The 17,777-nt window shown below is 39.8% G+C and overlaps 1 protein-coding gene across 1 annotated transcript in view; it reads left to right on the forward strand.

The window, feature by feature from the left end:
* Positions 1 to 12,505: 12,505 nt before the first annotated feature.
* OPRM1 (opioid receptor mu 1) overlaps positions 12,506 to 17,777 on the forward strand; it is a gene marked incomplete at both ends in the record, with an annotated part of 30,683 nt that continues 25,411 nt past the window's right edge. The window contains one exon of the mRNA XM_081094758.1: positions 12,506 to 12,801. Within this exon, the coding sequence (XP_080950884.1) occupies positions 12,506 to 12,801 (296 nt within the window). The remainder of the gene's footprint in view (positions 12,802 to 17,777) is intronic.

The raw sequence follows: 17,777 nt of genomic DNA on the forward strand, positions 1-17,777 counted from the left end.
AACACGCTGGCAGTTGAGCATATTATTATTAAAGTTCTCGGCATCCTTACTGGTTTTCTGTCTACTCTTCTATTAATATTGAGAGGAGGTGTTGAAATATTCAGTTGGATTTGTCTGCTTTTCTTTGTAGTGCTTGCAATCTTTATTTTTTGCTTGACATACAGTGAGGCTCTGATATTATATGCATTAATAATTAGGAATGCTAAGTCTTCTCAAATAATTGACCCTTTAGCATCACACAATCATTCTCTTCAGTGCTGGTAATATTTATTCTAAAACCTATTTTGTCTGATAGTAATATAGCCACCACAGATTTCTTTTGATTTGTATTGTCGTGGTATATTTTCTCATTATTTTACTTGTAATCTATTTCTATCATTTTTATGTTGTTTTATATTTTTCTGATTTCCTTATCCTCTGATGGCTTCATTATATAATGCTATACTATATAATATATAATATATATGTATACAGATGTAGATGCAGATATCTGCTTGAAGTTTTTCCACAACCCTCTGATGTTAACTTTAATTAGTTCACTCTTTTTCTCAATTTCCATTTTGAATATTTTTATTCATAACTTCTGCCAGGTCACCCATTTCTTCCTTCTGTAATGTATAATCTATTGTTGATCTCATTCTGTGTTCATCATATTGGACATCGTCATTTTCATCTTGAGAAGTTTGATATGGGGAATATTATTTTATGTCTCTACTTAATATGTTCAATCTTTCCTCAGTTTCTTGAACACATGGATTATAATGACAATAGCTACTTTAATATTTTTATCTACTAACTCTGTCATGTGTGTCATTTTGAAATTGTTTCAGTTGATTTTTACTTTTATTCCTCCGTATGAATCATATTTCCTGTGCTTTGGAATACCAGGTAATTTTCTACTATATACAAATGTTATGAATTTCACCTTGTTGTATGTTGGATATTTTTGTATTTCTATAAATATTCTTTACCTTTATTCTGGGACAGAGATAAATCACTTGGAAATCGTATAATTATTTTGGGTCTTGCTTTTAAACATTTTTAAACATAACCAGAGCAATATTTACTCTATGGTGAATTTTCCTCACTACTGAGATTAAAGTCTTTTGAGGACTTTTCTTGATGCCCCATGAATTAAGAGGTTTTCCACTCTGACTGGTGGGAATAGGACCTATTCTTAACCCCAGCTAAAGTACTGTTTTCTCTAATCCTTTAGGTGGTTCTTCCTGTGTCTCAGTTTCTCTGATGCATGTACTTATCAGTATACACCTAATGACTTCAGTGGGAACTCCGCAGCTACCTCTACATGCAGTTCTCTCTTCTCTTATACTCTGCCCTGCCAACTCAAATCACCTTGGCCTCCATGGACTACCAGCTCTACCTGCTCAGGTGTTGTCTGGGTTTTCTCTCTATGTATTGCAGCGTTGGAACTTTCTCCAGGCAGGAAGTTGCGGCAATGTTCAAGTTCACCTTGTTCGTTTCCCATCTCCCAGTCATCACTGTCCTCAATATTTTGAAAACCACTTTCATTTATATTATAGTTATTTCAGAGGTTCACTTTAGTTCCTTTTATTGAATCTCCACTGGGAGCAGAAATCCCAGAGTTGAGACTTTTAACTTACAAAATACTGATCACAAATAAGAAAAGAATCCTAGTATGACATAGTTTACCCTGATTCTGCCCAAGTATTTAACTATTGGTGCAAGAATATGGATGATTATTGAGAATAGTAAAGATTGATATTTCCTTAATATTATTTTTCATTTCATATATGAAAAAGGGAAAGAAGAAAGATTTCTTCCATTAAAAGGCATCTAAGTCTGCCCCTCCTTTTATTTTCTCAACTGCTATGGCCTATTAATTCTCCGATCAGCCACATCAAAGGAAGCACATTTCACAAAATGGAGTGTCTAGATAGCTCTCATTTCTTATGGGCACATTTTTCTGCAGTTAGAAAAATATTAGAGCGATGTTCTTACTCTGGGAATCATTTGGGGAAGCAGAGACTATGGACAGTGCTCGGCTGTGCTCCCCTTTTACTGCTGCTTTATGGACTTCATATTGTATGTGGGTTGAAGTTCATAAAGGTTTTAATAAATGTAAACTTGGGAAGCTCATAAATCATGTCACAAATTCTAGAACTATAATTGTCCTGTAGTTTGCTTTGTTCTAAGGAATGCTGACACACACCCATAGCTCAAAGCAATTTTCCATTTCATTTAACTTACATAGTTATTTGGGATATTTTTAAATATGTTTTTGTTGATTTTAGAGAGACAGGAAGGGAGAGGTAGAGAGAGAGAGAGAGAGAGAGAGAGAGAGAGAGAGAGAGAGAGAGAGAAATGTCATTGATCAGCTGCCTCCTGAATACACCCCAACCGGGGATCAAACCGAAACCTGGGTATGTGGCCTGACCAGGAATCAAACAGGCAAACTTTTGTTGCATGGGATAATGCTCAACCAACTGAGCCACACTGGCCAGGACATTACTTAGGATATTTTTATTGAGTCAAAGCACTATGTGACACACTAAGTTTATAATACATGAAACAAAAAGTCTCTGTACTAATGGAGTATATAATCTAGTGAAGAAATGGATAGCAAGCAAGCAAACAAGTAAATATTTAAATAAAAATCTGGTATATGGTGCTATGAAGAAAATTAACAAGGGGCCATGCTAGAGAATAACAAAATAATCAACTTTGATAATATAGGGATGTCCTATCTAAGAGAGTACCACGTAAAGTGACCTTCTGAATGGAAAGAATCAATTACAAAAATAGCACAAAAGAGAATTGACAGAGAGCTATGTTTGTTCTGAGAGGTTAAGAGACAAAAACTAAGTGCATTCAAGAATATGAAATGAAGCCCCTGTGGTTGAAAGAAGAGAGAGTGGAACCAGATGAGGCTGAAAGACAAGCAGAAGTCAACCACACAGAGGCCTTAGGTGCAATAGTCTTTGAAGGGTTTAAAGCATGGAAATAGCGGAATCCTCTTCAAGTTCTTAAAATATCACTCTAACTCTGTATAATCAATTGGAAGAAGAAAGGAGTAGAAACAAAGATATCAAGTAGGAGGCTAATTTAGGAATCCAGATGAGAATGATAGTGAGATTCATTGAGGTGGTAGTGATGGAGAAGCAGAGGGTGATGACTATGTGTTTGATGCAGCGGTTCTCAACCTGTGGGTCGTGATCCCTTTGGCGGTCGAATGACCCTTTCACAGGGGTCGCCTAAGACCATCCTGCATATCAGATATTTACATTATGATTCATAACAGTAGCAACATTACAGTTATGAAGTAGCAATGAAAATAATTTTATGGTTGGGTCACAACATGAGGAACTGTATTTAAAGGGCCAGAAGATTGAGAACCACTGGACTAGAGAGCTTGTTGATGGATGCCTATGTGGGGATATAGGAGTAAGAGGAGCCAACATTAAATCTCAAGTTGCTGGTTTAAGCAACTAAGTTAACAATTATGTCATTTACTGAGGTAGAAAAAGACTAAGTCAAAAAAGTTTTGGAGGTAAAGTCAGGACTTCTGTTTTGGGCTCTATAAGTTTGGAATGTCCAGGAGCTATCAAAATACAGGTATTAAGTAGTCAGCTGATTAAATAATTCAGCTTGAAATGGAAATATAATTTTGATAGTTGTTAGGATTTTAGTTTATGTTTAAAGACATGAGACTGGAGAAACTCACCTAAGGAGAGAACGGAATCAGGGGAACCTAAGATTTATCCTCAAGTGTGATAGTTAATATTATGAATCAACTTGACTAGATCTGGTTAAAGATTTCTGGATGTGTCTGAGAGGATGTTTCTGGAAGAAATTAACATTTGAATTGGTAGACTTAGTAAAGTGCATTGCCTTCCCAATGTGAATGGGCATCATCCAACCCACTGGGCACCTGGACAGAACACAAAGGAGGAGAAAGGAAGTATTTGCCCTCTAACACTGTCCAACTATGGAGCTTCTCCTGTCCTCAGCATCCCTGTTTCTCAAGCTTTCAAACTACATGGCTGGTCTTCCTGAGTCTCTGTTTTACAGATGGCAGACCATGGAATTCTCTGCCTTCATAATCAATTGAGCCAATACCAGATAGATGATGATGAAGATGAAGATAGGAATATGATAGATAGATAGATAGATAGATAGATAGATAGATAGATAGATACCCTTTTTCTGGAGAACTCAGACCAATCACCAAAAAACTCCAACATCTAGACTTCAGGCAGAGAAGGGGAGTACCAAAAAGGAAGGGGGAGGAAAAGGGACAGTGCGAGGTCATAAGGGCTAAGAGAGGAAAGTGTTTTAAGAAGGACAATGAAAGTAGGTTGAGGAAATACATGCATCAATTCTAAACGTCAATAACAATTTTGTTAAGATTTTTTGTGAAGCACTAGAAGCGACAGACTGAATAGGTTAGAAAGAGGTAAAAATTGAGAAAATAGAGCTGCATGTGTGACAAATACCTTAGCAAAAATGGTTTTGAAAGAAATGAATGAAGTGGGGTGATAAAGGAAAACATGGGGTCAAGAAAGATATTTGAAAGATAGGTGATTCTATAGTGTGTGTGTGAGTGAGTGTGTGTGTGTGTGTGTGTGTGTGACGCGCACACCAGGGTCAAAGTCCAGCTTGTCCAACTGCAAAGCTAAGGCTCCCAAAGACATAGCACAATGGAGCAGTAGAGGGAAGTGGTCAGGAATGTAGGTTAGAAACCATAGTGCCTCACTCTTGTCACTGAAATAGACCCTGAACATTTGCCATGGTACCAATTTGAAGCATATAAATAAGTTAGAGAAGGAAATCAAAGCTGCCTAGCATTATCAAGGAGGGAAGGCTTTCTGGCAGTTCACAGAAATGTCAAAAGCCATTCTGTCTATCAGTATTTGTGCAAACCAACCTATTGCAGAAACTCATTAGTACCAACACGGTTTTACAGAACAACTCTCCCACCAAAAATATCCTTTTCATTTCACAAGAAGAGATTGTTTTTTATGCAGATTCTTGTACAATTGCAGTAATTCCTGTGATGTGTGTTGATATGGAAGCTTTTCTCTAACTGTATAAAACTAAGCTCTAGCAGACCGAAGACAGAGAGAGTGACCTCAGATTGAACCTCAAGATGTGCTTTTCCTGCAATTTTACTGCAAAAAAAAGGCCAACCTTTTTCCAAACATGAGAATTTTTTTCAGTCAGTATAGGAGTTCTTTAGTTCTTCTCCCACACAGGGGCAAGGTATGGGTAGGCAAAGAGTAGGTAAGTAAGCACAGTTGGAAGAACGAGTAGAGCGAGTAGTTGAAAGGGAGTAGTCAAGAAACTATCTTATTATTTAATATGAAAACATAGCATTTAATTTAAGGGACTTTTTGTTTTCATTTAACAGCTTCGATCTAAGTAAATGCCAAGTGAATTCCATTTATTCCTATTAAACACAACGTGGTTGACCTTATCATTTTAGTTTTACAGATGAGGAAACTACGGTTTGTGGAAGTTAACTATCTTACCCAAAGATACACAGCTGATTAAGTACCAGAGCCAGGGACAAAGTCCTGGTTGTTCAATTCGAAAGCCAGTGCTCGCAAAGATATAGCAGAATGGAGCAGTAGAGGGGAGTGGTTAGGAGTGTAAGCTAGCAATCAGACTGCCTGAGTCAGATTCCTAGTTCCACTCCATGTTAACTCTGTGAACTTGAGCAAATTACTTCTTCTACTGTCTCAGTTTTCCCACCTATAAAATGGGGATAATAACAATATTGATTTCATAGGATTGTTATGAAAATTAAATAAGTTTAAAAAGTGATTGGACCTGCCCTGGCCAGTGTGGCTCAGTTGAGTGAGCCTCGTCCCATGCACCCAGAGGCTGCTGGTTCAGTTCCTGGTCAGGGCATATGCACCGGCTGCAGGCTAGATCCCCAGTAGGAGGCATGCAGATGTTCCTCTTTCTCTCTCCTTCTCTCTTTCTCTCTTTCTTTCTCTCTCTCTCTCCCTCTCTCTCTCCCTCTCTCTCTCTCTTGCCCCCATCTCATTTCCTCTCTCTCTAAAATCAATAAAAACATATTTTTTTAAGAAGTGCTTGGACCATAGACCCCAGTGAATGACAACCATTATTATACTGCCTTCTCTTAAGAATGGTCCTTCCCTCTGTGGCGAGGTCACCCTTTTAATAGGGTTCCTAGTGACTTTAGTGAACAAAGATGCTTCTCAGTCAAATCACTCCAAGCCACTTTTGTCTTATATCTGAACAAATAGACCTCTAGGGTTTTAATTTTTAAATCCTGACAAAATCATCTTTGGCCCATCACTGCTTATCTATTTGTTTGTTTTTTAAGCCCTTCCCACCCACCCTCCAGTAAGTTTTGCCTTCCTGTAAAGAGAAGGATGATGACTAAACCCGTCAGCACCAAAGCTGGGAAGGTTTCCAGGCTCATTTGGAAACCACAAAACTGAGGGGAAGTGTGATCTGCCGCACTATTGTAAGCCTACACCGAGTCTGCCTTCTAAAAACACGCCGGGAGAAGGGAAAGCAAACAAGAGGAGCAGCTGGGTCAGCCAGAGTGCATGACTTTACCTGCACCAATTGTCCTTCCTCCTACGAACAAGAAAATCCAGTCAAGTAGATGTGGCAGAACTGGGTTGCTCTGTGATGACAGAGACTCCTGACTTTTCTATAATTGCAGCCCCTTGTTCTTGGGGGTTTTGTGTGCAATAAATGTCATTCTATGAGAAGTGGCCGTGGCATCCCATCAGAATCTTTCCCGGAAACCTGGAGCATAGAAGTCTGATATCCGCTCATATTGTGACAGAAACACAGCAGTACAAGGCACATTACTGAAACAGCATGGTCCAGGGGAGACGGGGCTGACATGTTTTGTTGTAGAAGCCTTTTTTTCATTGAATTTGCTGAAGGAGCAGGAGTAAGAGCTACTTAATATTCATCTTTTGTGTGTTTCTTTTCTTTTTGTAATTTTTATTGACTTCATGGGCGCAGCATTTGTTAATAAAATTATATAGGTTTCAGGTGTACAATTCTATAAGACATCGTCTGTATATTGTATTGTGTGTTCACCACCCCAGGTCAAGTCTCCTTCCATCACCATTTATCCCCCCTTAACCCTCTCCTACCTCCCACCTTTCCCTCTGGTCATCATCGTACTGTTGTCTGTGTCTATGAGCTGTTGTTGTTTTCTTTTCTTAATCCCTTCACCTCTTTCAGCCAGCTCCCCGAGCTCCCTCCTCTCTGACAGCTGTTAGTCTGTTCCCTGTATCTATGAGTCTGTTTCTATTCATCTTTTGAATGTTACGATTTCGGCCTTGTCCTTTTGATGTAAGAGCAGACAGATGAGGGACAGCAAACACAAAAAGAGTAATTAACAACCTTGAGAATCAAAGGATGAGGCATGTATGTGTGCATGTTTGTGTTTTCTTGAAGTGGCTATGGAATAAGTGATTTTTATGCCAAAGTATAGCTTTGTAGAAATCATTTTAGCATTCCTGTGGTTACTTCTTAACTTTATGATGCTTTTGGAAGCTTGGAAAACACAGGGAAATGTAGGCCTCCTAGCTACAGGAATTAAAATTTTAAAAAATGAACTAAAGGCAAAAGAGAAGAGAGAAGAGCGTCAACAGATGAAAAGTTTCACAAAAGTGTGGTTTTTCAATATGAATATAAACTACTTTATGGATGTATGCTTAAGTGTGTGCATGTGTGTGTGCATTCATTTATGCATGGTCATACACACACACAACTTAAGGCCAAGCAATTTGAATTTAAGTAACAGGTCTCAATTATAGGTAACAAGAAAAAGTAAAACATATTCTGACCACAATAACTTTTAAAATTGTTTTAGTTTTCCTTTCTAACCATGTGTAGACTACTTTAGAACAATGTTTTCTTTTAAAAAATATTTTTGGTAGCTTTTAAATAAATAGATACAGTCATTGTCTATATTCCACATTAATAGCTGTTAATTATGTGGTCCATTAAGAGCCAGTCTCAAAAATAAATAAATAAACAAACAAATAAATAAAATAGTAAGCTGTTTCTCAGTGGTTAGAGCATTGGTCTGCACACCGGGAGGGTCGTGGGTTTGATTCCTAGTCAAGGGCACATACCTGGGTTTCAGGTTCGATCCCCATTCTCAGTAGGGGTACCTGTGGGCGGCAACCAATCGATGTGTCTGTGTCACATCAATGTTTTTCTCTCTACCCCTCACTTCTCCCTTTCGCTCTCTCAAAACATCAATGGGGAAAAAATATCCTCACTCCTTGGGTGAGGATTTTTTTAAAAAGTAAGCTGTCAAAATAAGTGTGAGATGATGGCAATTACATGAATAACTAAAGCCAATATGTTTTGAAATTTAAGAAAGAGCAATAACTTCTAGCAGTTGCCTTGCTCCATGCTAGTTATAACTAACTGCACTGCTTTGAAGCAAATATTTTAGGGGAAAAATGTATGATATGGGTTTGATATCAATGTTAAATTTTGACTGACAGATAAATATTTTGTTTTGCTTTTCAAATAGAAAATCTAGGCTAAGCAAGAATTATCAAAAAAAAAGGCATGTATTTCTGTTAGATAACATATAAAGGAAATTAAACATTATACGGCTAGAATCTATTTTACATAAAATAACTAGGCTTGTAGTAAATTGACTCATGTATACACAGTTCACCTCCTTTCACAAGAGACCTGAGATTTCACAGCAGACTTGAGATCACTCTGGTAGGAAATATGCAAATATGGAGAAAAGGGAAAACACCCGATAGGGCAATTAAGATGTAATAGAAGCTACAATTTGAGATCTTTTATAGTATATATTAAGTGATATTAATTGGTTATTTCTATAACAGCTCTTCCCTGGGTTTCTCAAGGCTATCTTAAGATATTTGAAAGATAAATTAAATTTGTTCTGTATTTTCCCAAATTGTACATTGAATAGATGTGAGTTACTGAGATATAGATGTTAGTGCAATTTAAGCGAATACTTGCAACGATTCCAGAAAATCCTGCATTGAAAATTGAGAAATAGTTATCCTTAATAAAACTCAAGAAAGGGTAATCGAAAAAGAAATCATCACATTTCAGTTAAAATATATAGTTGAAGCACAAAGTTCAAATGCCTAATCCATACAATAGTATTTGTTACAGAATGAAAAATAATGTTTCCAGTAAAGGGCAATGGTAATTGGCTGCTCTTTGACTAATTCTAGAGGAAAAGTCACACGGCCAGCCTATCTGTGGGTACATTTAAGTTCTGGCTGATTAATGGAATATACTGAATTTTTTAAAATGTTATTAAAGTATTCATAAAAGTGTTTTGATTTTTAAATCACCCAGATTATTTTAGATGATGTTATTATCTGAGTCAGTCCAGGTTTCTATAACAAAATGTCATAAACTGAGTGGCTTAAAAGCCACAGAAAGTTATATCTCAAAGTCTAGAGACTAGACGTCCGACAAGGATGCTAGCACCATCCGATTCTGGTATGGGCTCTCTTCTGGGTTGTAGACTGCTCTCTTATCATTAACCCTCAGTGGAAAGAGAACTGGAGAGTTTTCTGGAGTTTCTTTTCTAAGGAAAACAATTTCACTCATGAAATCTCTACCTTCATGACCTAATTACCTCCCAAAGACCCCCTAATGGGGTGGGGAGGGGGATCTCCTAATGCCATCACATTGGAAGTTAGAATTTCAACTTATATATTTGGGGGGGGGGGATACAAACATTCAGTCCATAGCTCTCATTTTAATATATGCTAATTATGTGTTAATTAAATTAAAATATTATATATGTAATTACATACATAAGAGGGAGTCCACTGTGCTTTAGGTAGTGAACAGGCCTACCCTCAGGAACCTATTTCTAGAGTATATAAAGCAGGGGAGGTAAATAAAACATATAAAGTAGGAAACATGCACAGAAAAGATGACAATCACCATTCCAAAAGATCTTGTTAGATTTGAACCATGAACTGCATCTAACAAGATATACTTTTAAAATAAAAAACCCTCTACTGTTGTACTGAGACAACACCCAGTGAGGTAAATAAACACACCCAAACTCAAAACAACCATAAATGTATAGGAGAGGAAAAACATGACTCATCAGGTATCAAAAGCAAAGTCCTGTGTTCAAAAACAATTGAATCTATCATTTTAAACTTCAACACCTTGTCCAGAGTACATCTTTAATAAGTAATTGTCAAACTGAGCCAGATCATGTTTAGGGAATTTTGCCAATACTCACTCTAAGGAGAGTCAAGAGAGTAATGTGGCTTTAAAAAGGGGGAGAGGGAAGTGGGACCTTCCAATAACTGTATTGGTAGAAAGAGGAAGTTTATAATCTTGCTCAGCTTTTATTGGTCAGGCCGAACTTAGGGCACTGTTCTTAGCTCTGGAGCTGTACTGTAGGAGCAGATAGATAAGCTATGTGCATAGAAAAGAGGCAAAGCTATTGAAAGAACCCAAAACTACAGCGTATAAGAAACAGCCTTAGGAAGCTAATGTTTAACTTGTGGAAGAAACCATTTTGTTATTTTCAAATACATGAAATGTAATAATAGTAACAGTTATCATTTATTAAACAGCTGTTATTCCAGTGTGTATATCAGTTAATCCTACTAACAGATATATGAGGTATCAATTTTTTTTTTACTGATTAAAATACTGTCACCCCGTGAGGTAAATAAGCACACCGAAACTCAAATAACTAAAAAGTGACAAATAGTGGATTCACAAATGATTCAACTTCAAGGCCAGGGCTATTTATGTTGTACCCTTTGTTGTTCACATGATGTAGCTTAGGCTGGTTCTGTGTGTCCTCAAAAGACTGAATAATGGCAAACAGATTTCAGCTCAATGCGAGTGAACTGATATTAGTTCATAAAGCAAAATGTGGTCAGGTATTTTATTAGTTTCTAGGAGCTCTCTGTAGACTTTTGATGCTGAAGGCATTCCCTTTAATATAAAAGGATAAAAAAATACTGCACATTGGTAAAATACCCTATGATAAGCAGAGTTTACCTATGAGTTATCTGTTTTCAAGAGAATAATAAAAGTGATATTAGAATTAAACGTTCCTTCCAAGCTTCCTAACGCACCCCACTCTCTGCTTCCTAAGAGTGTGACTTTCTACAACCAATGGGGAGTAATTTGTAGTATTTAGTGCCAATACTTATTGTTCAAATATATATACATACACAAATATACACATGTGTAAAAACGAGAATAACCTCAGAATTAGTTTGAACTTTACAAAAAATAAAAACAGCCACCTTACCCCTGATTGATTTACAAATCTATTTCTAAGATAGAAGTGTTTATGGGCTTGGAAATGAGGCATCACATGTTAAAATGTATCAGTATTCCTCGACCAGGCGTGGGCCACTCCAGTTAAGATATCTGTGAGGTTCCTCCTGGAATCTCTACACAAGAAAACAGACCGAGTGAACTCAAATGCCGTTTGGTTTTTGACACGGTTCTCCTGAGAAGCACGTGTCCCTACAGGAGGTCTGGAGGTAAAGTGGATAATTCCAAAAGGATCTGTGAGATTTAAGCCTCGGAGGGTAAGCATTATTTTTGGATGACTTCCCTGGATGCCACAACCAACCCCCTGATTTCTGTAACCAGCCCTGGTGCCTCTTCCCCACCGGACATAAATCAGATGCAACTAGAGCTTCTACTCTAGGAGAAACCTAGGCACTAAGGAGGAAACATAATGGGTTTCCTTCACAGAAGTTTATTACATGTTTCTCATTTCTTTTTCGGGGAAAGAATCACTCTGGCTTCAGGCAGGTTTGCAGGGTTGGAAATTCCCATTTGCTGATGTGCAAAGCGCAGTTACCTGTTCGTGCATGTGCAGGAAGGAAGACTAGAGAAGAGGGATTTGTGTCCCCTGCACCCCAATGATTGCGATAGGCAGTAGGGATGGAAGCGGCTGGGGAGTTAAGGGCTGCTCCAGTTCTCTGAGGCCAATGTCTACAGAGAAACCAACCCGGCGCTGGGAAAACAGAGTGATGTCAGCCCCCTTCCTTGTGCGTTTCTGCCGTCAGAAACTCTCTGTCTGCCTCACTCTCCACGCCTTCCTTCCAACTCCCTTCTCCGTCCTGCCCCTCCTAAGAGGTGCTGGACAGCGTGCCGAGTGGGGAGAACAACTCCTTGGATCGCTTGTGCGCAAAATCCACCCCTTCTCTCCCCTCTTTCTCCTCCAGCCTCTGGATCCCGCACTGCCCTCCCTCCCCTCCCTCCAGCGGTGTGGGGCTGGGGACTAGTGCCTGTGCTCATGAGGTGGGAGAGGGCTGCAAGCAGAGGAGAACGCCAGACGCTCAGTTCTCCCCTCCTGCCTGATGCTCCTGCCTGGATTCGCCAGGGCTGGGCTCTGCACGAAATCACAGGAGCCCTGGCAGCGGCTGGAGGAAGCTGCTAAGGCGCGCGCAGCTCCTGAAAAGTGCCTGTGCTCGCGGTGAACCTTCCAACGTGGTCCCAGCCGGCTGTCAGCACCATGGACAGCGGCGCCGTCCCCAGGAGCCCCGGCAACTGCTCTGACCCCTTCGCGCACTCTGCAAGTTGCGCCCCAGCAGCACCGAACCCGGGTTCCTGGGTCAACTTCTCCCACATGGATGGCAACCTGTCCGACCCGTGCGGTCCGAACCGCACGGCGCTGAGCGGGAGCGACAGCCTGTGCCCTCCGACCAGCAGCCCTTCCACGATCACGGCCGTCACCATCATGGCCCTCTACTCCATCGTGTGCGTGGTGGGTCTCTTCGGAAACTTCCTGGTCATGTATGTGATTGTCAGGTAAGAAAGGCGCCTGAGCTCCGAACGGAGCTTTCAGCTGCTAAGTGGGGGCACAAAGGGACACCTGAGCCCCAAGGTAGAGTGGTGGGAAAATGAGAAAAGGGAGGTAAACAGGAGGGAATGGGGGGCAACAGATGGGTGGTTGTTTGAGTGCAAAAGCCTACTTTTCTATTTCCCCCCCACTGATAAAGAAACATCCAAAATTTCAGAAACAGAGAAGTTGCTTTGGTAAAAGCTATGAAGCTCTGGCCAAAAATAAAAAATAATAGCTTGGAGCGCCCTTAATCTGAGCCAAGAGGACTCTTGGGCACACTCCCACAGTTTCTTCAGGCAGAAGCTCTGGAAACAGTAATTTGTAATGGAGGAAGAATTCTACTTTATTTCCTCTGATTGGGGGGCCAGGTCTCCTACTCCGTCCTTTCCAGAGATGAAACTCGGCAACTTCCCTGCTCATGCTGGCTTCTGTACAGCCGGCTGCACCGTGTCCCCACCCTGCCTCCCTCCTCATAGCAGCCCTCACCCCACTCCTTCCACCTGCAGCCACACGCATGGAGGAAGTTTTCCTGTGTCTCTCCACAGTGTTGCTTTGTTGTAACAAATACGACAGTTGTGTTGCCAGGTTTCAATCAGCAGCTGCGGCTCTGCCGGGGGCTGATTCAGTCAGAGCTGAGCTGGGTTCAGGAAAAGTGCAGGATATGTCTGTTTCAGGGCTTCCAAAGGGCAACCAGTTAGAAGTGACCAAAAGCAGCATGAAACTGGATTAGATACTATTACATAGGATGTTGTCATGGTTTGCTCTTCAGAGATGAAAAGTGGTTTTATCCAGGGATATTTTTTCGAAAGAGTTTGAGGTCCATTTTCTGTTTCCCAGGTGCTCCCGGCTGAGCTGGCACAGAGTGTGCCAGCTCTCAAGATTCACTGAGATCGAGGTCGATTGTATTAGTGTTGATGCATGTGTTCAAATCATGCATGTTAATACGGAATGCTACAGACTCACTTTTGTGAAAGTAGATCACTGTTTTTACACTTTAAAATGGTTCTTGATTTAAGATTTTCTTCCTACTCGGGGTCCTATGTGTTCTATGTAATGAACATGGAATTTTCATGTTTGGCTACAATATTTGCTCCATCTACTCAGCAAATATTGCAGGTTTCAGCAGGCCTCCTTTATCACTTACCAGTTTATTTTCCCCATTATGCTTTCATTATCTAGGTACTACATGCTGCTTGTAATTGAGTCTTTCTACTTAGAGGGCTGGTTTCTTTAATTAATGATTATTAAAGAGTGATACTAATTTCCCTGATCTTTTGATGAGGAGTAAGTAGCGTCTCTGAGAAAACAGCACCATCTATTGAGAAGAAAGCTAACAACTGAAGGTAATGCAGGGAGACAATCAATGGAAGAATTTATTTTTGTAAACATTTGCTTTTTTTAAAAGAATTTGTTTTTATAAACGTTTATTTTATAAAAACTCACTTATGTAATCCAATACAAAGATTCATATCAAAGATAAACACTGCACCTCACTTTGCAGTTATGATAATACAAATCATAAAGGCCTGCCTGATGAAGGGAAAATATGTTTCTCCTTTTCCTTAGAAAATCCATGGAATCATAAGCTTGTAGGACTTAACAGGGACTCTAGAGATTATCAGTGCTAGGTGAGTAAGCTGAGGCACAGAAAATATAAATGATTCTTCCAAGGACAGATTATTTATTACTTCAATACCACTGAATGTCTCTAACCGGTATAATTTCTTTTTATTAGAGTGGCAAATCATGATTTTGGTTAATTCTACTAAAGAATGACAGAGTAGGTTTAGTTAGTAGGAATAATGTGGAAATAATAAATTTCCCTATCTTTATCTCTGGAATCCTGGAGAATAAAGGATGAGGAGAAATTACCAAAGCACCTAGAAACCCTGCCATCTGAAACATTATATTTTATTCTCTTTTATTGCATCTCTTGGTACTTCCTCTCATCATTTTTCTCCCCTCTAGTTTATGCTTTTCAATAAAGAGACAGCCACTAGAGAAGCAAGTGTCTGTGAAAGAAGCAAATTGATGTTATTCCAGAGTTTAAGAGGGCCCTGGTTAGGTGAGTCTGCTTTAAAGGCATTACCTCTGACCTCTTAGTGACTTGGAAAAGGTTGGTGACATTTTACCTTACTGGGAACATGATATTCTGCTTTACTTCTCTGTACTGAAAGTTCCACTAAAAGGTCACCCCCAACACCAACCTGTGGCAACTCAAGTGTTTAATCCAAGGTCAGGCAACACTCTGAGAAGATGACTGTGAAACAGAAAAAAAGATAGTTCAGTGACCAATGAAGTGATGAGGAAAGTAACCGAGAATTGAAGAAAGTACGTCTGTTTAGCTGAGACTTGTAACTGTACTGTTTCCAGGCTGTGGAGTTTCATCTACAAAATGATCAGTTCAGCGATATTATTGTCCCTTTAAAAAGATGAGGGAAAGGGGGCTAATCATACAGTGATGGAGGGAAATTACACTGTGAGTGGTAAGCACACAATGCAATATAAAGATAATGTATTTTAGAATTACACACAAGAAACTTATATAATCTATTAGCCAATGTCATACCAATCAATTTAATAAAATTTTAAAAGATGAATATAATGCTGCATCTTTTAAAGTATTGAGGTAAAATGTTCACTTTCTGCTATTATTTAAAATTCAATAAGTATCTATATACATAAAAGCCTTAGTGACCGAACAACCAAACGACCAAACAACCGGTTGACCAGTCGCTATGACGTGCACTGACCACCAGGGGAAAGACACTCAATGCGGGAGCTGCCCCCTGGTGGTCAGTGCGCTCCCACAGTGGGAGCTCCTCTCAGCTGACCTACGGGCACCAGATGTGGGGCTCATGACTGGCAAGCACAGCTGTGGCCATGCGAGCCTCTCCCGCCTCCCCAGCAGCGCTACCAAGCAGCGAAGGTGCAGGCAGGCCCAGCAGGGCCGGGATGAGCAGGAGCGGCTGCCTGCCGCTTCTCACACTACTACATCCCTCAGAGAGTTTTAACTGGATGACATATAGTCCAGCTGAAGAATGCTCCAGTTTCCACAATCTCTTCAGTGAGAACTAGATCTAAATTCTAGCCAGGAACCAATACAGGATAAAATGAATAATAAAATGTGAGTTTCTTTCTGAAAAATTCATGGGTCATCAGAGCTATGGCATAAATCCTGGCAACACACTGACACGTGGAAGAAGGCCTCCCACATCTTCCATTTCAGTGACTCTCAGTCTTGGCTGCATCTTAGAATCACCCGGAAAGTGTTTTCTTTTGTTTTTGTTTGCTTGTTTGTTTTTTAATGAAAACCCACCTCTGCCCAAGGCTAATGGAATCAGAATCTCTGGAGGTAGCCCCCGGACTTAGGGAGGTCTAAAGTCTCCCAAAGTGGTTTCAATGTGAAGCTAATATTGAGAAGCACAGATCTAGACAAACTTTCCGTTTTGTGAATAAGAAAAATGAGACCCGTTTGGCAAGGAGGTTTAAGAGTTCTGTCCATATGCTTACTCCTCTGAACTCCAGGAAGCAACTTACTGAATAAGTTGTAAATTAAATCATCTCTCAAGAAAGCTCAAGATGTTTTAAATTTTTCCTTAAATCTCTCCAATGGACTCTGCATGGTAGGCATAAGAAAGTGAACAGAGTGAGAAACCTGAAATAAGACTCAAGTTTGAATCTCTGCCCCTTTCTCATTATCGTTGTCACATAACCTCCCTAAATCTTTCACTTGCACTGAAAGAATAAAGATCATATTTAATCTCATGGAATTCAGGTCCCACTTAGATAAGATACATAGAAGTGTGCAGAAAACTCTGAAAGTGCTCCACCAAAGTAAGGAGTTCTGTTATTTGCTTCTCTCCCACTGAGACTCTATCTGCCTTCTCACTGGGCTCCCACCATCAGTCACCTGGATCTCATCATTCACCTAGTGCGCTGGCCTTCTCGTACATCAGCTATATTATCTGTTCTAATATTTTGAAATATAGTTTATCCTTTTGAGTCACAGTTTTGCAGAAGCAAAGCAAGGCTTTGAATGGTGTCACTGTTGTCATTCTCCATTCCAGTCCACTCCTTCCCAATGCACTGGATTCTGCCACAGTCATCTTCCTGGCAGCCATGATGATGTGAAAGCATTCTAAGGACAGATACTTACAACTTACTTGACCCCCTATTAATAAGTTCTTTTTATGCTGTCCAATGAATTCAGTGAAGAAAATAGACAACCCAATTACTTTTTGGAGAAAAATAGCTATTTTTGTTACTTAAATATTTCACATTTAAATTGGTGTTATAGTCAAAACTACAGAACAGAATCTGTCTAAATAATGACTGCATGTGATGAAACTCCTTTTTACCAAGCAGAGTCCTTTATTTGAATTAGAAGAAATCACTTGTAATGATGATGTTCTCTGAACACTAACTTTGGAAATTTAGGCATTTAAAATACCATCCCTGCCCAACCGGTGTTGCTCAGTGGTTGAGTGGGGGCCTATGAACCACGAGGTCACAGTTCGATTCCTGGTCAGGGCACATGTCCAAGTTGTGGGCTTGAACCCCAGTGTGGGACGTGCAGGAGGCAGCCAATCAATGCCTCTCTCTCATCATTGATGTTTCTATCTGTCTCTCCCTCTCCCTTCCTCTCTGAAATTAAAAAAATATATATATTTTAATACAATACCATCCCTGTGCCTAGTCCTGGGTTCTGTTATCACAGTAATGCCAATCATAATAAAACCGGTTCAAAAGGTAGAGGTAGAATTAATGATGATACTGTGAGGCTGGGTGCCTGTCTATGCCTCACACTTTCATTACGCATTTTTCCAGGACTTCCCAGGCAGTGTTTGTCAACTTCCTAAACCCCAGTAGTAAACTCTACTACTGCAAGGTGGAAAAACACACCACTGAGGCTTGCAGAGCTTCTGAGAACTGAGAGTAC

The sequence above is a fragment of the Myotis nattereri genome, assembly GCF_964212035.1.
Source record: "Myotis nattereri genome assembly, chromosome: 6".
NCBI lineage: Eukaryota > Metazoa > Chordata > Mammalia > Chiroptera > Vespertilionidae > Myotis > Myotis nattereri.